General features: G+C 33.7%; 3 protein-coding genes across 3 annotated transcripts; 2 read left to right on the top strand and 1 right to left on the bottom strand.

Moving 5' to 3' along the window:
• Positions 1-1446: 1446 nt before the first annotated feature.
• On the bottom strand, positions 1447-7224 carry LOC145586980 (uncharacterized). The gene is made up of 4 exons (XM_081643981.1): positions 6355-7224; positions 6127-6264; positions 1990-2229; positions 1447-1840 (listed from the first exon to the last, which is right to left on the bottom strand). The coding sequence occupies exons 1-4, from the start codon at positions 7222-7224 to the stop codon at positions 1751-1753; spliced, it is 1338 nt and encodes a 445-aa protein (XP_081500107.1). The 3' UTR covers positions 1447-1750.
• A 3746-nt stretch (positions 7225-10970) lies between these two features.
• LOC145586981 (UMP-CMP kinase 3-like) lies at positions 10971-13333 on the top strand. The gene is made up of 9 exons (XM_081643982.1): positions 10971-11122; positions 11578-11649; positions 11734-11770; positions 11878-11995; positions 12120-12276; positions 12360-12440; positions 12549-12656; positions 12763-12822; positions 13005-13333. The coding sequence occupies exons 2-9, from the start codon at positions 11593-11595 to the stop codon at positions 13014-13016; spliced, it is 630 nt and encodes a 209-aa protein (XP_081500108.1). The 5' UTR covers positions 10971-11122; positions 11578-11592; the 3' UTR covers positions 13017-13333.
• A 5877-nt stretch (positions 13334-19210) lies between these two features.
• On the top strand, positions 19211-20884 carry LOC145585918 (transmembrane emp24 domain-containing protein p24delta3-like). Its single transcript, XM_081642623.1, has 4 exons — positions 19211-19543; positions 19619-19822; positions 19980-20056; positions 20447-20884. The coding sequence occupies exons 1-4, from the start codon at positions 19349-19351 to the stop codon at positions 20589-20591; spliced, it is 621 nt and encodes a 206-aa protein (XP_081498749.1). The 5' UTR covers positions 19211-19348; the 3' UTR covers positions 20592-20884.
• Positions 20885-23546: the final 2662 nt, after the last annotated feature.

Consider the following 23546-nt stretch of genomic DNA (forward strand, 5'->3'; position numbering starts at 1 on the left):
TTATTTGAGATAGTTGCCAAGTCAAGAAGCCAGCCAATGGTTGGGCCCATTGTTTGATCTGAAGGTTGTAGATCAGATAGCAGAAAGGGACTAAAGAAATAAAATCCCCATTTCTGAGAAACAAGGTTTTCTTGTCAGAAGAAAAGAATGGGAGAGAAGTTAAGGGGGTCGGATTATTAGTTGTCAATGGAATTAAATTAAATGGAGTAATGAAGGAAATCCCCAATTCCCCAATTTATGAGAACCGGATACTTCTAGGAAAAAGAGTACAAAAAAGTGAAAAAACCATTATCCAGAGGTATGGCTTAGGGAAGGCTTATCACATATTCAACCAAAGTTGACTTCAAAGGTATGGCTTTGAGATTTCTTTAAATTTTTTGGGATGGATGATTTTGTAATTATTGATGCCCAATTTGCTACTAGTAGCAGTTTTGAATTTTACCATAGAAGAAATGAAAATACCATTACATCTTTGTTTATAAGTCAAACAAGGGTGCCTCAACAATAGCAGCATCGACTTATAGGCAAATTAAACTATTTTGTCACATTGCAGATGCTCCCAACTGTAATAGATCCACCCACCCGGCTTCCCAGTCTCGAAGGCTTACCTTTGAAAGAAAGAATAGAAGATCCACACACCCGGCTTCCCAGTCTTTCCCATCATGTCGACTTAGTAATCTAATGCCCAATAATATGTACTACATTCTTATTATTATTCCGCATTATATTTCCAAATGCAACTACAACTCTAAAACAAACACGAAGAATTGGGATTTGCAATGTCTAAATTGCAAGACAAGGAATCAGTGACTGAAGAGTCTCTGAGGAAACACATAAAATACCCACTGATATAAGTCAAAAATGAAATTGCAATCTACGCAAGTAAACCAGAGTGCAAAGGTACCTTTCATGGTCAGCATCCAATTAAAATTTTCCATCAGCCCATGAATTAAGCATTGAAGGACCTGAAGTTTGTATCAGGTGCCAAGAAAGCTCCTACAAATCAACAATCACAGGGAAAAAAACAATGTAATTTCACTGGTATATGTGATAAGTTCAACCAATTAATATCGGAAAAATATGGAAAATAAAGTTCTGATGTCAAACATTCATTAACTGAACCAACCAGGTACAAAAATGTCCAAACTCACTTTAACTGTTAACATTCTTCACTACAAGAGCTGCTGAGTTTTTACTGGGAGTTTTCTGGTTCTTTGCTCCTTTTCTTTTGCCCTGTTTAGCCTCAAACAATAATTCCAAGGATGTAGCAGACACTATCTCATTTCACTTTGCATACCAAGCACTTCCATACACCTAACTCCTTAGGATATATCCTCAATCTCATAAAATATATAATGTATGAAACCACCATGCTATGAAGCATTCAGACACAAGAACCGTCATGTGCTAGCAGGCCGGTAAAAGGAACAAATAGTAGCAATAATCTACAGATCTAACCCAAGGCCGACATATTGAGCATACTATAAGAAAAACCTGTAAATATATGTACAATTACTACAATCTTTAGCCTCAATACGCATTAAAATATGAGGCAAAATGACACAAGAATCTCAATACAACATCAAGCTAACAAAAATATACATGTAATTGTTTTAAAAAAAGGAAACGGTATAATATCATAACAAATGAAACAAGTTGGGAAGGGCAATTACAATGCCATGCTGCATGCTGACAAAATCCCATGTCTAGCTCAGGATTCCAATCGAGACAGGGATTAGATGTATTTGTCTTATTCCTCAATTCCCTTGAATGAACTAAAACGATTTATAATGGATTCATACACCTTAATTCCGCTTAAATATACAGCATCTTGCAGGAACTGAAAAGAAAATACCACAATTAGATAATGATGTCACAACATGTGTGTGTGTGTGTGTGTGTGTGTGTGTGTGTGTGTGTGTGTGTCAGTGTGTGTGTGTGTGTGTGTGTAGGATGAGACTTAGGATGAATAATTAGATTTTATCAGACCTCATTATGATCATGAAGCAAAATTGGAGTATTTTTCATTGGGGAAAAGCCCAAAGTGGGAATCCCCCTCTGTCTCATAAATCTAGCATCAGTTGTAGAAGCTAAGATTTCAGGCTTCCCGAGTTTTCCTCCTGTGCCTGTAATAGCTTGCACAAAAAGAGACCACCATGGGTTGGTATCATCAGTTGACGTTACCAAGGGGTGACCCCAGAAGTCTCTATTTGGTCCTTTTTCAACAATCTATATGAAATCAAGAAATTAATTTCAGCAAGTAATTACAGGACAAATAAAAAGGAGAAACTAAACAAATTAGCTCATGAAATGGCACAGTAAGAGCACTATAATCCATGCATATGAATTTAAGTAGCAGAGAGAACAAAATATCCACAGAATCCAGTTTCATACTCTCAAGCTTCCACAAAGATCACCACTACATAAACAATTGAGATGGCTTTTCCCACTTCTGTCTTCATCCCGAAAAAATAAAAAATGTAAATCATTACTAAAATGCTACATGAGCCTAAAAGCGCCTGCCTAAGTCTTAACAAGCAGAATGCCAAAAATGAGGACATCAACATCGTGTATTTTAAATCCTTACCAAGTATACCAACCATAAAATTGTACTTGCAACTTTGCAAGTAGTTTGCAAGAGGCCTTGGGTTATACTCTTAACACAAGCTTCATTTGCCAATTCTTTGACATCACCTCAGCTAGCTACCTGGGGATATATTCAGTCATTTTTAGCCCCGCAATTACATTACTTTTTGGACTCTGGAGGATACCTTTTGATATGAGACGTGAATTTTTGAGAGCCTTTAATCTAAAGCATGCACATGGCAATTGATACAAAGAAACTTACAATACTATTTTATTCCTATAGTCCACAAAATTAAGTGTTAATTTGCCATGTCCTGGCATATCAAATTATCATGTATTGTAATATGAACACAGAAATCCCTTTAGAGACCCTAAAGAACTAGGCATTCACCTACAAGTTTCCTTTTAGTATGCTCTTGCAAAGAGAATTAATCTTCGCTCTATAGTCTCCCACAGTCCCACAGGCTACTAGTACCGTAAATGGGTATGATCTCTAAAATGGGATTCTGATAGCAGGTAAACATCAGATGGTATTAGTTCTGTATAGCAAACGCATACAGCAGCATGTTCTGTTGAGAATTTCTATTGATCTGAAGGGCTCTCTGAAATTAATTGAATGTCTTCATCAAGGGTCTCAAGAAAGTACAAAAAGGAATACCTACAACAGACTCTCAATCCAATTCCATCTCTCATGCAAAAAGCTACTCTACATAATTTATTGATAGTTTAGACAAGGGTGATCATCCTAGATGGGAAGATTGTCCAAGGTTCTAAGGGTGGAATCTATAATCAAATGGATGGAGATGTAGCTCATAAGATTTACGCACATTGATTGAAGTGGAAGCGTGCTACGGAGATTTCATGTGATCCTAGCATGCCTCATAGATTGAAGGATAAATTCTAGTGAACAGCAATTTGGCCTAAAATGCTATATGGTACAGAATGTTGGTTGTGAAGCATTGTCACATACATAAGATGAATGTGGCGGAGATGCGTTATTGCAACAGAAAGTATCAGTTAAGGAATGAAAAATTAGGAAAAAAAGTAGGGGTCACATCTATTGAATACAAAATGATGGAGAATCGCCTAAGGCGGTTTGGCCATGTAAAAAGGAGAACAACCAAGGCTTTGGTAAGGAGGCTTGAACTATGGCAAAGTGTTTGGATCACAGGGGTATGAGAAAACTTCAAATAGGGTGACTGGTTGTGATATGAGTGCTTTATGGCAAGACGTTTCATGATATGATATTAGATATACACTTTTTGTTTATTTTATTTTAGTATTTACTTTTATTATTTACTCAGCTCATGTTTGCAAACATTACTTGATTCCTTTGCAAATGTTTTCTCAAACCTTTATGTTCTACTCACATGTTGCTCCTCACCTTTTTATCCCTTTACTACTCTTTTAGTTGATTAACAATGGAAGATGGCATTTCTGTAACTAATAAACCTCTATCTCTTATTTATAAACACAAGTCTCTTAAATTTTTGAGAAGAAAAATTAAAAGACAGTATCACGGTAGTATTTTGATAAATTCTGCAATTTTTTTTTATAATACAACTAATGGTGCTACTTCACACCCTCCTACTAAAAGCCCTTTTGAAAGTAAGGAAGAAGGGTCATAAAAGAAAATTAATCAATCCAAAGCAACTAAGGGAAATAGTTGAAACATCAATGGAAGATGCATTGATTGCAAAGAGAGGAAATTCTTAAGAGAAGCTTAAACTTCATGAAAATTAGATTGATGATCCTGACATAAGAGTAATATATTTATGTATGAGTTTTTGGTTAACGTAAAGTGAAAACAGAAACAAACTAAAAACTGAAATCAGTTTCCAATTCTTAGGAAAAAAAATAAAATTGAGAAACTGACAATATTTCCAAACACAACCTAAGTCATAAAATCATATTTCAAAACAACAAATTAAAAGGTACCCTGCACGAACCATAGACCCATGTATGTGGCTAGCTTTTACTAAAAAAGATAAAAACACCATATTGTTGAATAAGATTATAAGAATGAATACAAGCGCGGTGTTTCCTCTCATTTCAACGGATATGTTACTTTTCCACATACACAAAAGGATCTTAAAAGAATTAAAGAAAAGAAAAGAAAATTTTGGGGTGGGGGGAGGGGGAGGGGGGGGGGGTTGGGGGGGGGCAAAGAAATGAGCTTTGGGGCAATGTATTCGGCTGGCTAGTGTGGTTTTTAAGCCCCCTCCCCCAAACAAATAATAAATATAAATTGAGATTTTCCACTGATATCTATGAGCATCCATTTAAGACTCATAGTCATGGACAAGGACAAGCAATCTTTGCATCTTATGCCATTTACTACATGTACAAGTTGTAATACAAGTATTCTCTAAATTCCTAAGACATTTAAAGTGTCCCTTAGAAAGTTCCATGATCACATATTATAGCATGTGAAATGTGAAAAGTCTTGGCCAAAGAAAAATTAAGTTACTGGGTCCCCTATGTTTCACATGACTAACTCAAGAAAAAAAAGATAAACAAGGCAGCCACGTAACATTAGGCATCAAACTTTCTCCGATAGACCAAAAAGCGCCTTTAAGTTAAGCCAGCAGCCTTAATTTACTCTTTACAGCAATAGACCTTGGATTTTAAGAGCATGTGATCTAAATCTCGTGGCCACCAAGTTCAAGAATTTTTTTCCCCTTTTTCATTCAAGATGATCCACTAATCACCAATAGGGTCATGGAAACATAATCTATAGCTTTTAAAATAAGATTTTTGAGATATTTTGAGATGATTTGTAACCCAAATGATCAATGTTAAATCCATTTCCCTACAATTTGTTCAAAAGGGATGTGTTAATCATAGCAAATGACCTTAATCATGTTTAATGTCTGATCTTATTGGATATTAAGAGGTAAATCAAGTACAGTCAACCAATTTGTGTAATGACATTTCTATAAAAAAGATAATTAAGAACCAAAAAAACAACAAAATCCTTAACTCTAAAGCGTAGGAGCTGAAGTTCTAATGAGAAACCTAAGAGATAGTGACTGAAGAAAATTTTCTAGGAGTTTTAACTCAAGAGTAACTAGCTCTTCTTTCCCTAGCAGTGAAACATGTTGAAAGCTACACATCAGCATAATAGCAGTCAACTCTTTTCCTTTAAGAAGTAGGATACGTGCTTCGGTGCAGCAAGACAAAAGTTTAGTTTTAATCACAGATAATGAAGAGCCACAAGAAGCTGATACTGAAAATCCATCCTGCATTAAGCGTGGGCATAACGAATATAGTTATTGAACAATTAATTCTGGCATCAGTCAGTTCTGCATAGAGTAAATGCAATGGACTGGCAGTAAACTTTAACAACCACTAGTCCACAATCCTTCCCACTACTCAATAGTTGGAGCAATCTAATTTAAACGGAGGGATTTTCAATCATGTATACACATTTTGTGCCTCCATATGTCAACATAAAATATTTAAACAGCATGAATATATAGTAAAAGAAACCGCAATACAGATTAAATTGAAAATGTTGGTGAAGAATATAAACAGAACCTGGAATGTCATGTTCCTTGAAGCAGGAGCCCACTCATGAGCAATTCTATCTCTAATAAACTCTGGATCCACAGTGGGTGGCAATCGAATATCGAACCCAGCCGAGGCCTCTGATGGCTGCATATTCATAGCAAACCCCTGCAAACCAAGCAAGTAATTATGTAAGAAATTAAAAATCAGAAAGACTACTACTGTATTAACTAAAAGTAGGGAGAAATTAGAACTGACATTAGAAGTAAGAATGCCAGCATCAAAAAACACAGGATTAACAGATATGACTTGAGAATTTGTGGCCAATCCTCTCCTAACCAAATTAAATTGAGAATCCCTAAATTGAGTAATCAACTCAATACTGATCATCAAATTCTCCATTGCACTATTATCAAACATCCTGCAACCATGCCCAGGTACTCCATTAGCCTTAATAGTGACGTGCCACGGAGATCGATCTGCGTAAAAAACCCTAAAATCATCGTTTGGAGAAGCCTGTCCTTCGTCCATCACAAACCCAACATTCAATTCCTCGAATTCCTTTGAAGCCACAAACTTAGCAGCCCCATCCAACCCTCCAATCTCCTCCTCAGGTACGTATGACAGGTGGACCGTTCTGGTTGGTTCCTTATAACCCCGGAGTTCTCGAAGATTCCTGATGGCTTCCGGATATTGCATACTGATGCACTTGTCATCTTGGGCTCCGCGGGCGTAAATCTTGCCGTCGGCGGTTCGTACGCCGGAAAATGGAGGGTGAATCCACTTGTCGGTCTCTGCCGGGACTGAGTCGAGATGGGAGTTGAAGAGGATAGAAGGTAGGTCGGGCCTTGAACCGGGCCAGGTAACAATGAGTACGGGCTTCCCAGGAACGAACTCAAAAGTGCGGGTGTGGAGTCCAATGGAGTGAGCTTGGGATATGAGGAATGAGACAGGGGCGGTGTAGTTTGGATTGGGGTGGGCTGTTTTGAAACGGAGATAGGTTTGGAATCGAGTTATGACAGGGTTGTCTTCTTGTTCTTGTTGTTGTTGTTGTTGAGTAGAGAGGACAGGAAACACCAACAGTGAGATAAGGAATATGGAAATGGAGAGAGAGTACACTTCGCCCATCGTTGAACTATTGGACTAAGGGCGTGTTCGGCAAAATATAGCTGTAGAGGTACCTGTTAGCTGTGCTGGTGGCTGTTAGCTGTATATGAAGCTGTTAGCTGTCAACTAGCTGTTAGCTGTGAAAATAAATAATTTAGTATGAGTGTTTGGTAAACTATCTGTGAACTGTAAAATTCTAAAAAAAATAGAAGAAAATTCAACAGCTACCTAGCTTTTCACAAAAGTTAATAATGTTAACTTTTCATAAATGCTACTTCAACCACTAAACTCTACCCCCACCACTACATTCCCAAACACTTATAATTTTTTCTATGTAGTGGTTTGAATAAGTCAAACCACTAAAAGCTACCTAAAAGCTACCCAAAAGCTAGTGCCGAACACGCCCTAAGGATACTCCCTCAACCTCGTTTGAAGAATATCGATGGAGTTAAGTTCGAGCTCCGTCAACTATTTTTAATTTGGGAGTAAGTGAGATTCCTTCCTTTACTCTCAAAGTCTCAAGTGTCATTTATGGAGTTCAAATGGTTTACCGATAAGAAATGTCAATTTAATAGAATCAGTCATCTTACTTTATTAAAATAAAAAAAAAAAAAAAAAAAGGAAAAATTGTTAAAAATAATACTACCTCCGTTTCACAATTTTTGCAACTTTTGTCAAAAATGTCTGTTACACATGTTTTGCAACTTTTCAAAATTTTCCACTTTAAGCAAAGTTTTTTAAATGAAATTGCTAAAACACCCTTACTAAAATTTTTATAAACTGAATTAGTAATTAAAAAAAAAACTTAATAAAATACTAACCTAACTTAATTAATCTAATTATTTACCCCAAATCTAATTCATTCCCCCTACCTAACCAACTCAATTTATTCACCATCAAATCTTTCCGAATCCAATTCAAACAACCCAATTCTTGAAGTTATTCTTCAATTCTCTAGTACAGTTTCTTTCTCAATCCTTTAAGCTAACCCCTTTCAGGGAGGGGATGGTTTTTTTTTTTAGGAAAAAAAATTATTTTAAGTTTGTTAAAAATTAACTATAATTAAAGTTTTTTTTTAGGATCTAATTAGGAGTTAATTAAAATATTAAACAAGTTTATAAGAAAAAATAAAAAATTAACCTACCAAATAAGTTGTAGGTTAAATAACTTGTTTAAAGCGGATATCCCTTAAAATTTGGATTATTTAAAAATAATTGAAAGATTGACTTGTTTTCAGCGGACCACTCAAAGTTTGTACGAGTATTATTTTTGACAATTTTTTCAAAAAAAAAATAAGTTGTTGAATAGCTTGAAGAAGACGAAAATATACTCTGAATTTCAAGAAAGAAGATGAAATCGAAGAAAGAGAAGAAGAATTTGTATAGAAATCAAGTCGAAGAAAGAATTACTGCAATTATGCAGAAATCAAGAGAAGTGGAAATCGAAGAATCGAACACCAAAATGCTCTGATATCATGAACAAACTGAGAAAATCAGAGAAAATAGAGAGAGAAAATAGAAAGAGAAAGAGAGAAATTAATTGTGAGAATTAAGTTAGCTACATTATTGTGAGGAGAAAACAATATATACAAGATTATTACAGCTGGAAATTCATGTAAGAAACTCTGTAACTAACTTTGTCCTAATCAGCAAATAACAATATAAATATCTTAACAATGTTAAACAACTGTTATATAAATTTATCGAGTTAGATTTACTAAATACTATCTCTTTGTATAATTCATATGTTTTATTCAGAACTGTAAATACGCAGAAGTGTGCAAAAATGTATATTTATTGCGGGTTTGAAAACAAAAGATGATAAAAGAGATAACCTAGAAATATAGCAAAGCAAAGCAAATAGAATAAAAACACAAAGCGAGTACATTGGGGAAAAAAATGAAATGGAGAATGCTACAAAGTATCGTACTTCGTAGAGCTTATACAAACAAACACATCATGAACCTAAGAAATACTTTCCAATTCTTAGGGTGTGTTCTATTTACTTAATTTTCACTTAAATAAACTCATCTTATTTTATCTAAATTAGCTTAGTAGAACTTATGAAAACATATTTTAGCTTTAATTTGTACTTGTTTGTGTATCCCTTATTTGAACTTAAGTTTTTTTTCTTAACTAAACTTATCTAAAATCTACTAAACTTGTACACTTGAAATAAGTGGAAACAAGATGAATAGAGAAGGCCCTAAAAAGCAACTCTAATTGTTGTACCTAGAAATTTGCTTGTAATTTTAAATAGTCTCTAGCATTAGCTTGACCAACTAGTAATTAGTTTGGTCGGCCAAGCTAAGTTGCTTGAAAAACACTTGCCGAAAGAAAAATACTAATGTAAATTAGTACTCCCGTAATTAATTAAGATGAAAATATTAAATCAATCAATCAATTAACCTATACTAAAAGCGAACCTAAAATGACACTTGTCACGATGTCATTAATAATTTTCCCTCCTTTTTGCACTTTTGTTTTGTTTTGTTTTTTTTTTTTTTTTTGCCAAATTTTAATGACTTCCATTTTATAAGCTACAATAATACTTATTTCTATTTTGACAACATATCTAATCCAATCATACTCAATTAATTTTTTTTTAACAATTCTATATACTATTAATCTTTTAGTTACAAATATACTAACATAAATTAAAAATAAGGTATTGAAATATATCATTGTCCAAGATTATTATAATATTAATAAGGAGTATCAATTTTTTCCTCCAACGTTAATCATTTGACAATAAAATTTATTTTAATTAAAAATAGAAAAATCATTTTAGTAGCGTAATTTGTATGAATCTTAAAATTATACATAACGTTTATACAAACAACTAACTAAAATTATTTTATTATATTATACTCCCTCCGTTTTTTTATAGGCTAGAGTTGAATTTGCACATTTTCCAAGACACAACTTTAATTATCAACATCTTTAATTAGTGATTATTAAAAATTATGATTTATTTATTTATTTATATATAAAAGCAAACAATATGACAAATCCAACAACATAATATATGATCATATTTATATTGTATATTGGTAAAATAAATTAAGTAAATGATGACACATGAATAGTGTAAAATATTTTAACTCAACATATATTGAAAACTTCAATTTAATTACTCTACACATTTTATGCAATGTGATTATTAAAATAAAAATAAAAACCGCTACTACTCACTATAAATATATTTTAAAAAAGTTGATTACGGAATACTAATTATCCTAAAGTAATCAACTAAATTTTCATTTAATGCCGGTCAAAGTGTGTCAACAAAAATATAAGGACAAATGTATGTATATGAGTTCGTATACGGGTACTAACCTTTTTTTTTTTTTTTGAAGACATATACGGGTACTAACCTAAGCTTATATTTTCATTTTCTTATATAAAACCTAATAGCTTCTAAATTTCTATTACTAAATTATCTTTTTATAAAATTCAAAATAATAACCTTTACGCATATGGTATAAATTAAAATTCAAGTTATTTTGTCACAAATATTTTTTTTTTGGATAAATTATTGTTAAATTTGTTAAATCAACAACCATTCTTTATTCCCCTCAAAAAAAAAAAAAAAAAAAAAAAAAAAAACATTCTTTATAATTTTTGTTGTAAACTTTAATTATAATCGTGGCACGGGATTTAATAATTTAAAAAATTTAAAAAATTTAAATGGTCACATGAGACTTTGCTGGTTGACGGAAAAGAAAAGCAGTTATGAACGTTACAAATCAGCGGGTATTATAAGCAATGTTTTTAATTTTTTATTTTTTAAAAGCCCCTATATATATAAACAAATAAATTTCTCTAATCATCAACAATACCGTGATTTAAATAACAAAAAATAGATAAGCAGATCCTTGGATTCAATAGCCGCCGGCAGGCCTGAATTCAATTCGCTGGTAAACTCCCCTGCATTTTACTTTTCTCTTATTCCTCTTACGATTTATCAGCAATTCTTCTTAATTTAGGTACTGGTAAATGTCAATTTCTGAATAAATTGATGCTCTTTTACTTTGGATCTGATCTTGTTGATGCCAGTTTCTGCTTGTGTATAAGTTAGATCTATAAAACGATCGCATTTAGTTTGTTTTGTTTTCCAGAAATTTCAAAATCAAGTTGCTCTATATTAGAGATCTGATCTGATCATTCATTATAATTCTTAACGAGAATTTGAAAAGGAAATGACTTTATGTTGATTTTTTGGATCCCAATTAGTATAAATCAAATGCTGAAATCGATTGAATTTCTGGCATTACTAGGGAGAATTGTGTTAAATCTTGTTTGATTGATTTCATTTTATTTTCATAAAAAACTTTCTGATAGGCCTGAGATCTAATGTTTTGTATTGGTGCAGTAAATTATCAAAACCATGGGATCTGTTACCGATACTGCAAACATGGAATCTGTTACCGACACTACAAACACGGTAATAACAATATGAAAATTGAATTAAAGGTGTGCGTTTGTCTCCATTTTAAGTATAATGATGAATGAATTCTGGATGTTGCAGGAATCTGGAAAGAAGGTTACCGTCATTTTTGTATTGGGTAACTTGTCTCGCTTCCATACTTATATTCCACAATATCTTTTGAATTGCATAACGTACTTGTATTGTTGAAAGATCATCTAATTAGTTAGGATTTTACATGAGTAGGTGGCCCTGGCAGTGGCAAAGGCACCCAGTGCACTAATATTGTCCAAAATTTTGGGTACACTCATTTAAGTGCTGGCGACCTTTTACGAGCGGAAATCAAATCTGGTTCTGAGAATGGGTATACTTTTTGTCTTTACTAATCTGGTTCTGTGAGTGAGATCGAATTTGTTATCACAATGGCTTCTAAGCTTTTATCAAAATTGTGATTGACCTAAGTAGCATATCACTGTTTGGTTTTCTAGTACCATGATCCAGAACATGATCAAGGAGGGAAAGATTGTGCCAGCTGAGGTGACTATTAAGCTTCTTCAGAAAGCTATTCAGGAAAGTGGCAATGAAAAATTTCTGATTGATGGTTTTCCTCGCAATGAGGAGAATCGCGCATCCTTTGAATCTATTGTAAGGCTTCTCAGTAATAGTTATTTTCTGTACTCTTAGTTTTTATGTATTTTGAATCTATTTTCTAATTTGTGTTTTTACAGACAGGAATAGTGCCAGAAATTGTTTTGTTTTTTGATTGTTCAGAGGAGGAGATGGAGAATCGCCTGCTTAACAGAAACCAGGTTGGAGAAACATGGCGTCTTCAATTTTTTAGCTCATCTATTTTTCATCTCTTTCCTTATTGACCTGTTTTCCAAATGCTTTATCATTACCTATTAATTGGTATCAAGGGAAGAGAAGATGATAATATTGAAACTATAAGGAAGCGTTTCAAGGTATACATGGAATCCAGTCTCCCGGTAATTCAGTACTATGACAATCTTGGAAAAGTTAGAAGGGTAATTTCTGTTTTCCATGTCAAATTAACAAGTTTTTTTTTCTTTTGTCTTCACTCGCTCCCTGGCTTGTTTAATCTGACCCTTTGAACTCTTCACTATATTGTAGATTGATGCAGCAAAGCCAATAGATGTTGTTTTTGAGGAAGTTAAAGCTATATTCGAGAAGGTAATTCTATCAACTTTAACAATTTTGTCCATGAGCTGTTCTAAAAATTAAGAATTGCCAAGTATATCATAAGAATATGAGTGATTCCACTTTCATTGTTTATTGGTCATTTCCCTGCTTTTGTAACTATACATTTAGTCATACAGTGTAATGATAGATTTATTTTTATTGATTCTTTTCAGGTTGATGCCTAGATGTTTTATAGCTAACCAAGAATATCAGGCATATTTTTTATTGAGGTACTATATGATAGGATTTGGAGGTTTATTATGATTGTATAAGAAACACACTATATTCCTATTTTTGTTTACTCCCCTGATTTGTAAGGGAGATGCGTATACTTAGAACTCTGGATTCTAAAGAAAATGTATAAGTTGATGAATTATCGTGGAGTTATTTTGATTTATAAGTGGGTTGCCCATTATCATTTTGATAATATTTATTGGCTTATTTTTTAAACCTATTCCACTCTTCATATATAAATTTTTGTATATCAATTGAAGTTCTTAGCTTATCGAAGCCTCATTTCTCTCCTTGTCTAGTTGTTAAAGCAGTAAAAACTTTCTTGTCTATCAATAACTCCAAAAGCATCATCATTTCTAAGGTGAGAGACATACGAAGTACCATACTTCGTATTTAATTTTACCTACATAATAGAGTAGCTCTAGCTTAGGTTCATTATGAAAGTATACAAGTAATCTAGAGCTTACGAGACTCGACTCTAGATTCGAGTTGGTCAGGCCCCGTTTATGGGAAAGCTCTCGCAATATGTTTTTCCAAGTTTAAAATCCAAAACCTTAGTTAAGTTAGAACAACTCTCCTACCAGTTGATTCAAGCATTTGTTGGTTGGCTCAAGATCAAATATAATTCGGGCAATAATTTAGATGGATGGAGATGTATGAACTATGAAAGCATGATATAGGTGGGGGAGCAAGAAAGGCTTCAATGGAAGAGGTATTGGATGATGTTGATTGTTTGGAATTGGGAAAAGGTAATTTCTTAGGAAAGTTATATGTATTCATTTAGCTTGAAAAAGGCATTTGATTGAGTAAACTCAAGTGATAGAGAGTTAAACGCTTAGACATGGCTCAAACTTGCATGGGTTAATTTAGAGGTGATCAACTCTGGTTGGATCGAGGCAAGTCTTAGCATCAAATCTCATGCTCAAACCCGTAAAAGAAAGTAGTGCACTTATTGGGCCAAACTGGACTTTAGGGTTTTTTGAGTTAGGTTCGAGTTTTAACTACACATGTATTTTTAGGCCTTGCCAAAACCCGCACTCTTTTGGTTCGGGCTAGCGGGCCATAATTGATCACCTCTAGGTTGTAAATAGGGTGGTTATAAGACTAGGTAACCTTATAAATGTAGGATCCATGAGGCTACCCATGACTTTTAATAAACATGATGAAATTCCTTTTTTTTTTTTTGGAGAGTATGCCCCGACCCCACCCGGTTCCCCGAACACATCCGGATCCGACCCGAGTTGCACACTAGGTTTTCGCGGGTCAGTGTCCCAACAAAAGTTTTTGCATTAAGTGAGGCTCAAATTTGTGACATCCTTTAAGCAACATCAAGTTGACCACTTGAGCTAACTCTTGTTGGTTACAAGCTAAGATCAGATTCACCATAGAAATATAACCTTGCATTTGGTAGAAAATAATAAATAAGGTAAAAGAAATATATTAATGCGTTTTGTTTAGTATTACCTCCGTTTTTTATTAGTTGACACTTGACACGTTTTGACTTTAGCACTATTCATACACTTTTCTAGTTCTCTTTGAACGTGTTTTGTGATTTATATGTAATGAAAAATATAGTCATGTGAGGTCTAGTTAGAATCGTCACGATTAGGGATGGCAGCGGATCTAGACCCAACTCGGTTCCGTGGATCCAGATCCGTTTTCCACGGATATGGGTCTTCAAATTTTGGACACGACGGATATGGATCTGGATCCGGGTCCAATCCCAGACCCGGACCCAGATCCGTTTACCCGTTTTATAATTTTCCTATTAAAAAAAACTAAAATTATTTGTTTCTTTATTAAACATGTTTATGATGTTAGTGATGAAGATTAGCCCTTTTAAAAGATGGATTTTTGATGCTCACATCGGATACATCGTACTACCCCGTATTTTTGAAACGTTTTTTCTAATTAATTAATTAATTAGTATTTTCTAAAAAGGATATTTTAGTAAATTTATTATTTGGAGCCAAAATAATATTTGAATTTTGGCGCCAAAATTATTTTGAAAACTAATCTTTATTTTGGATAAGATTTATTATCCATTTATCCTATTTTAAAAACCGGATTATTTACATATTTCGGATATTTTAATTAAAGCAAAATAACATTTTATTAATTATTTAATATGGCCGAAAATTCCCAATAATGAGTTAAGGAATTTCAGATTTTCCATGAATGGAAAATCTGATTTTTCTTGGTTAGTTATTGGTAAATAATTGGTATTTAAGTAAATTAATTATTTATTCTATATTATTTATACAATTATTTTATTCCTTAAAAACTGAGCAAAATCTTCCTAAATATATCTAGAGGAATTCGAAAATTTGAGCTATGTTAAGCTCAATATTTTCGGCCCTTTTGAATTATTTTGGGGGAATTTATTTGGTAAAATTGTATTTTAAATTATCTCCCAAAATCTCTTATTTTTCTTAATTCTATTTCTCCATCTTTTTAATTATCTAATCATCATATTTTCTTGCCATTCATTCTTCTTAATTATTCCCCAAGTAATTCCAATGTCCTTATTATTTTTCATGACATACATACATTCCATATTCAATTATACACAATCACCTTAATATACAAAGTTTCCTTAATTCTTTTACTCACTTCTCCAAGTAATCTCTTAAACCCTACTTGCCATAATTCTTCCCACATTCTCTTACTATAATTCTTGCATAAGCTAGCCTATAAATACCCCTTCATACCTCTCATATTCTTCACACCAAAAACCCAATTCTCTTCTTCTCTCTTCTTCTTCTTTTCCCTAAACCTTTTCATACTTTTCTTCTCCTCTTTTCATACAAATATTATCCCGTATACCTTTGAAACCAGTTTTCGGGCACTTCTGGTCAGTTTTTGAGGTATTGATGTTTCACATAACATTGTTCCTCTCAAAAAGTCCTTGAGGTTAGGCTCAAAAATCACCCAATTTGGAGTTATATTGAAGGAGTTATGACCTCTGCAAGTTCTGCCTATTCTTTCCAACGAAAATTCAATTCTCTTTAATCCTATTCTTTTATCTTTTTCATGGTTAGTTTTCTAAAATACAAATACCTATTTCAAAGCTATAATTTTATACTAAAGTATTATTTTAAAAGAGTTTTATAGCTCATGCACATTAGATTTGAGTTTATGTTGTGATAACCTTATGGTTATGTTATTTGCAAGGTGTATTCGTGATTGAACTTTGAAAGTGCGAAGTGTTGATTGATATTCGGAATCAAGGTTCTTGAGGTTCTTTTTGTGTGGTTTTTCTAACAAGGATCAAGGTACGTTTAGGTGGCTAGATACCTTTGAAAGTGATTGGTTTGAATAACATGTTTTACATGGTTTGATTGGTGATTGAATTAAATTGATTTGAATTATGATTTTGAAATAAATTATGTTTGAAGATACTGATTTTAATAAAAGTATTTTGAATGATTGATTTTTAAATCATATTTTGAATGGTTTGAATTACTTATGGTGTTTAAATAAAGGAATTGATTTTAAAAGATTTGTTGAATTTAATAAAAGGTTTTTCAAGGAAGAGTTATTGATTTTAAAAAGTTATTAATATGAGATTTTATTCTCAAGTATCTATTTAAAAGGTTTTGATTTTGAAAGTATGTGGAATTATTAAAAAGGAGTTTGAATTATATTGGAATTTATTGGATATTAAAAGGATTTATTGAACCATTGAATTATTATTATTATTAATGCTTTATAAGCATGTTGGTAATCCCACTATGCAGATTTGGTTTATTGATAAGGCCTTGGACTTTGTATGACCAGGTATTTCCTCAAGAATAGCCTTGTAAATATAAGGAAACTAGCTTGGGGGGTGTGCACACTTGGGTGAGGAATTGGATTAAAAGAAATTGGTTCTTAATAAAGGAATTGGTTTTATTAACTATTATTTTGAATATTGAATCATTGAAATCGGTTTTGGAATAATGAGTTTGGAATTTATTGGATTAATTGTTGGAATTAATTTTTAAAGCATGTTGCAAATAAATTGAGTTTACATTATCTTGCACTTATCGTACTTAGCATAATTTGCTAATCCGTATTTCTTATTTGTTTTGGTTCACCCTGTTTATCGTAATGGTAAGCAGTGTTGACTAATTTCAGGTGGAGTCAATAATTGAGCGTATGGAGTCCCGAAAATGGTTTCACCTAGTTTAGGAATGTTGGTCTCATCTTTATTTTGAGTACTCATAACAGTGTTACTATTTTTATAAGTATTAATAAAAGAAAGTTGAGTTTCCGCTGCAAGTTTTGTTATTGAGTTAAGTGTTTTGAGTAGCCTTGCGTAATCACGCGGCGGTAATACGCCCAAGTCTATCTCTACGGTATAATTATACGTATTATACTAGTATTTTCGTGGAAGGAGATTTGGGGGTGTTACATACATTATCGTTGTTTTTTTGCTTGCTCATTTGTAACATCGTACTTTTTCATTGTTTATAATTTTTGTTTTAAAAGACAAGTGTATAAGTTGGTTGCTTTGTATTTTTAAATTAGTTGTATAACTTTAATTTAGGTTGAACTTAATAAACCTCCGGTAGAAGATTTTTGACCCAAACACTACATTTATTGTAAAAAATTAGGCAAAATGTATTGGACCCGTTTTAGACCTGGATCCGGACCCGGACCTGGTAGACCCGTCGGATTTGGATTCGGGTCTTCATTTTTCAGACCCGACGGATCTGGGTCGGATCTGGATCCAAGCTAGAGAAACGGATCTGGATCTGGGTCCATCCAGACCCGGTCCAGATTCGACCCGTTGCCATCCCTAATCACGATATATATTTTCTAAATATCAACTTTTTATAATTTTTGCTTATCGTAAATTAAAGATATTAATGGTTGAATTAGTGCATTGACAAACGTGACTAAAGAAACGTGTCAACTAAAAAGAAAGTGAGGAAGTATTAAATGTCTTCTATTTCATTCTGATTCTAACTTTTGTTTTTCGTGATTGATAAGCCTAACCTCTCTTTACTTAACGCATTCCTCTTAAAAACCCAATATTACCCCTTCTCCCTTCCTTCTCCTTTATTGTTATTAATTGATTGATTAATGAAATTTAATCAACATCCCTAAAATTAAATTTACAAAACATAATATATAGGAAAAAAAATTGCACAAGAAATTAGGAATTGATTCAGTTAATCATATGGCTTCATATAACTGTGATGGTATAGTATGCACTATTTCATACAATTTGTGTGAAACAGTGATTACTGTACTATTTTGTTCAATTTGTACTATGAAACAATGCATACCATTTTTTTTCAAATTATATGAAATAAAAAGTTCCTATTTCAATCATGCTGCACGGAATTGTCAATACTAAATGTTCGGTTTTTTACATTGTGTTCATAATTATTTGGTCTAATAATAAATTATCAATCAAAAAATGCAAAGTAATTTGTAAAAGCAAGGGAGCAATAATGATATTAAATTTGTAATCTAATGCACTTGGGATGAATTACCACACTTAAATAATTCATATGAATGTACAATGTGCCTTACGATAATTTGATGATTTTATGCAAATCAATATTGGGACGGATGGAGTAATAAGTTTAAGGATCTTACTAACGAATATCTTTGGAACGTTTAATAAGTATTTAAAATATTCCTAAAGTGGTATTAATATGGGAATGCACGTTAAAATCACGTGTCGGCGTATCGTTCGATTTAATTACTTCCTCTGTTACATATTTGTTGCAACTTTGTAGTTTTTTTTATTTCTCACAAAAATACTCAAAGTTGCAACTACTATGTAAGGAGGAAGTAATATGCAATTTAATTTACGGAGTAGAAAAAATTGACAAGAATAATCCCAACTTTGCCTCATTCACCTAAAATAATCCCAACTTTCGATATATTTTTTAATAATCCGAACTTTAATATGAATTTGCTTTTAATGATCCCAACCGATTATTTTGAAAGAAATCTTGCTCCTTAATCTTAAAATAGTCAACAGAGTTCTTCTAGGGGTAGAGTCGTAGAGAGGGTTTTAAAGAGTCAAAGTGATGGGACTTGGTTTCTTTAAAAAAAAATGTTTTAGCGGCCACGTATACGTGGCAAGTGAGTCGTGGCAAGGTATAATTGGAGAAAAATACGCCACAGAGGATGATAGTGCGTGTTTGATATAAAGAAGACGAGATATGAAACGCGCAGCTTCAGGGAGCGTGGGAAAACAGAGAAGGTTTTCAATCAATTTTCTGGAAGTCTATCAATAATTCAGTAGTCAGATTACATTACAGAGATAAAAGAGAGAGAGATGGGTAGGTGCGTAATAATCATGAGCTTGATGATGCTGCTGATGAGTAGCCGATTTACGGAGGGAATATGGCTGAATCTACCAAGTACAGGAACTAAGTGCGTTTCTGAGGAGATCCTGAATAATGTTGTTGTCGTTGCTGATTATGTTATTATCGATGAACAAGGTCACGCGTCTCCCACTGTTTCGGCTAAGGTCTCTTTCTTTCTTTCTATTCTTGGATTTTAATTTCAGTTGTATGGTATTTTACGGCTGTAAATTGCAAAACAGGTGACATCTCCTTACGGCAACAATCTGTACCACAAAGAAAATTTGACTCATGGTCAGTTTGCTTTTACGACTACTGAGATTGGTAATTATGTTGCCTGTTTCTGGATTGATGGTAATCATCAATCTGCTACTCTCAATCTTGACTGGAAAATCGGGATTGCTGCCAAAGATTGGGATTCTGTTGCCAAACAAGAGCATATTGAGGCAATTACTCTTACTCCACCTCTCCTTATTCTGCTACCTCCTTTAATTTTTAGTTGCAATAAAGGAATTTTTTTATGTCTCACAATTGCAACTAAAAATTAACAGAGGTTCTCGTTCAACACTAACTAATACCTCTATTATTTCATTCTCTATTTAGGGGGTTGAACTTGAGTTTCGGAAACTTGAATCTGCAGTCGAATCTATTCATCAGAATTTACTCTATCTGAAGAACAGGTAAGTACCACACCCACTTTCCAGTTTCCACATCCATCTGCACCCACTTATATCCTCATATGCTCTTCAGTGATTCAGTCTTCGCTGGCTTACTAATTGAATTCACTAGTCTTGTTCTTATTGTTAACTTTCCACCCGACTTCTTCGTGTAGTACAGTTATGCTTTAATGCGGGTACAACATGGATTAATCCTAATAGTTTAGTGAAGTCTGCTGCTGTTAAATTAATAGCTTGCTGTCTAATGTGATAGGCCTGGTTTTTTTTTTTTTTTTGAATAAAGATTGGTATCTGTTCATGTAGCGCCAAGATTGTTCATTGTTATGAGAAATTTTGATACAACAATGTAAAAACTGAAGCTGATACATAGTATTGTTGAATGATTTTGCACAGGGAGGCAGAAATGAGGGAAGTGAGTGAAAAAACCAACGCTAGAGTTGCCTGGTTGAGTATTATGTCCCTTAGCGTGGGTATTGAGGCTTCACTTTTTCAGGTGTGGCATCTGAAGCGCTACTTTCAGAAGAGGAAACTTATATAGTTATCATTTCCGAGTCTGATAAAATCAAGTTAAGGGGAAGGTTCTTCATTCTTCAACGGAGAACTAGAGTTGATAGATTTTTTAGTTTTGCCCCAGCAGAAATTTATTTAGCATAGAATGATTAGAATCCTCCCCCTTCACACACGGGGATTATGGGTTATGTCGAGCTCGTTCTTATGTGTATCACTTCCCACATCTAATTGGAAAAACCTATTTTTAGTATGTGCTTCCACTGTCGTGATTCAATTCTCATTTCTTGTAAAGAAACTATCAATTGATCTTTGCTCCTGTTATTCTTTGCGTCACAAATATAAGATCATCTGCAATTGCATAGGTTTATTTTTAAATGTGTGCATAAAAAATGTGCAAAAAGTGGGGAACAAAAAGGATTAAATGGTTTCTCTAAGGCACATAAAGCAAAGCTTGTGAGGATCAAGGAGAGGAGCGATGATTAGTCCCTCCATCTTCCCCCGAGTGATGGGGGTTCAATCCTCACCCTCTCCCCTTTTGGGGCATCCCTCGTATCTTACCAATTAAAATGAATAAAGCCAAGCTTGTTGGTAATTTTTTTTTATTTTGGGAAATTCTCTTTGGTAACATCAAAGTTTTTAATTTTTTCAGCGGTGAATTATAAAAAAACTTATTATCTTTGGTAAACTCATATTATTGTTTACCAAAGATAACTACAATTTTAATTCAAAACTTTAACCATGGTTAGTTTTTGTATTTTTTTTATAATTATATATTACTTCCCCTCTCCCCTCCCCGTCAGCCACCCCTCCTCGCAACCCAAGTCCCCTCCCTCACCGGCGTCCTGCCCCCTTGGTCAGCGCACGACCTCTTCCCCAGTCGCCGACTCCATCCCCTCCCTATTTCCCCTACCCTCGACACCCCCGGCCCCCACCCATTCCCTTTCCCGAAATGACGAATTGTTGAACCTCAAACCCTAATTTCCACCGGCGACGACTCCTTTTACTCCAACAAACGTCAAATTAATTCCAATTATCTGTGATTCACATAATTTATTGTTCAATTGTGAGGAATTAGGGTTTTGATTACCTGAAATTCACAAAATTAGTTCATATTTTTCATAATTTTCAATGGTGGTGATGCGAAAAAGGAGAGAACACGGGGCTAGGGCTGCCTTGGTGGCGAGCTGCGTTTGGGTTTGGGGGTTTTGTAGCGGCGGATTTGAGGAGAGTTGCGTCGGGTTTAGGGACGGTGGCGAGTTGCGAGTGGGGAATAGGTGGTTGTTTTTAGTACAGTGGTGGGTTTGGGGGTTTGGTGGTGAGTTGCATCGAGTTTGGGGCGTCGGGACGGGGACAGGGTTCTGGCGGGGATGGGAGAAGCTGCCGTCGCCGGCAGGGTGGCAGAGGCTCGGCAGCGCTAGGGGGAGGGGTTGGGCTGGTGGGTAGGTGGAGCCGTGGAGGAGGGGTTGGGATTGGGATTTTTTTTTTTTCTAAAAATTAATTTTTATAAAAGTTTAATTATTAAAAAAATAAAAAAATAACCAAAACTTCTAACCATACTTAAAATTTTAATAAAAAATAATCATTAATGTTATAAGTAGCTTAACACATAAAGTATAAGTTTACCAAAGATAATAAGTTTTTTTACAATTTACTACTGAGAAAACTAAAACTTTTGGTGTTACCAAAGAGAATTTCCCTTTTATTTATTATTATTATTATTTTTTTTAATAGAGCATTATATTAATCAGATAAGATCAAGGAATTCGGCTAAGGTTAAAAGACCTAGGGAAAACAAGCCATAAACTCTTTTAGAGCAACTATTAGTATTCCGCAGTGCAACATTACCTGCTCTTTTCAAATGAGAAAACTTATAAGATTTAGCTAAAAAATGCACTTCATCATATATTAGCCACATTGTAAACCCACTGGAAGAAGCACCATTAAGATAACCATGGCAGCAAAACTATAAATCAACACTGTCCTCCTTGAATGCCCCTTCACTTTTGATTTTGCATACATCTGCTCTTCATCATAATAATGCTTTCTCAACAGCCCTAAGCACCACATCCCAAAAAAAGAAAGAAAAAAAAAATAAAAAAATAACCAACAACACTAAGCACAGAGTTACCAAATTGCCTCTGATATGCATTAGCTCATCCATTCCATATAGATACTTGATAGCCCTCTAAGTAGTAACATCATATAGAGATAATATCTTTTCTGAAAACAAATATACCCAAAAAAATTAATGTACTAAACTGTTGCAAGTCTTCTTCTTATTAAGCTTGTTACGTCACCTGTCAATTGGAGGTTCCAAATCAAACATTAGTAAAATATGAAAAGAAAAAAAAATCTCTTGGGAAAATTAGACATTCTAATCACATAAATAAATTTATATTAAAAATACTATACATAGAAGTATAAGACTTAGGTTGCATAATTTGTGGCGAGGTCTCAAAATAAATTGTAAAAAGTAAAATTTAGAAGTGTATTTAAAAAAAAAAAGGTTAAAATTGTGAAGGCTGAAAGCCTGAAAATCTTCTGCATGTAGATTACTGTAAATTGCAGAAAATAGATACATTAGCAAAGAGTTGGCAGTAGATAGCACCAGATGCTAAATTGTAGAATTTCAATGGGTTTAACTTCCTCACTTTGTTCTACAATCTACGTTAAACAAATGTGGGAAAAAAATACTTTCAATCAGTGAAGAGATTGAATTGAAACAGTATTCTAAACATGACCTACTGAATACTGTAGTTCTCGTTGAAGAGGGGGGTTAATTGAGCATCATACACATTGTTTACCTAGAAAGTAGAAACTTGTTTTTCGTCTCACATTTATTTCCTTCTCCACTTACAGTATTCTAAACATGACCTACTGAATACTGTAGTTCTCGTTTTGCTCCTAGCCATTCTCTTACAGTTATATATTTTCCCAAAATTAATATTCCCTTCACATTTCTTTACCTGGGCTGGAAACTTAC

Source organism: Chenopodium album, chromosome 16 (genome assembly GCF_948465745.1).
Source record: "Chenopodium album chromosome 16, dcCheAlbu1.1, whole genome shotgun sequence".
Taxonomy (NCBI): domain Eukaryota; kingdom Viridiplantae; phylum Streptophyta; class Magnoliopsida; order Caryophyllales; family Amaranthaceae; genus Chenopodium; species Chenopodium album.

Coding starts and splice junctions, on each gene's coding strand:
- LOC145586981 (XM_081643982.1), top strand. CDS start 11,593: ATGGGATCTGTTACCGATACTGCAAACATGGAATCTGTTACCGACACT. Junction 11,771..11,877: donor TACCGTCATTTTTGTATTGG/GTAACTTGTCTC, acceptor TTACATGAGTAG/GTGGCCCTGGCAGTGGCAAA. Junction 12,277..12,359: donor GCGCATCCTTTGAATCTATT/GTAAGGCTTCTC, acceptor GTGTTTTTACAG/ACAGGAATAGTGCCAGAAAT.
- LOC145586980 (XM_081643981.1), bottom strand. CDS start 7,224: ATGGGCGAAGTGTACTCTCTCTCCATTTCCATATTCCTTATCTCACTG. Junction 2,230..6,126: donor CAAGGAACATGACATTCCAG/GTTCTGTTTATA, acceptor GATTTCATATAG/ATTGTTGAAAAAGGACCAAA. Junction 1,841..1,989: donor TGCTTCATGATCATAATGAG/GTCTGATAAAAT, acceptor TTTTCTTTTCAG/TTCCTGCAAGATGCTGTATA.
- LOC145585918 (XM_081642623.1), top strand. CDS start 19,349: ATGGGTAGGTGCGTAATAATCATGAGCTTGATGATGCTGCTGATGAGT. Junction 19,544..19,618: donor CTCCCACTGTTTCGGCTAAG/GTCTCTTTCTTT, acceptor ATTGCAAAACAG/GTGACATCTCCTTACGGCAA. Junction 20,057..20,446: donor TTACTCTATCTGAAGAACAG/GTAAGTACCACA, acceptor GATTTTGCACAG/GGAGGCAGAAATGAGGGAAG.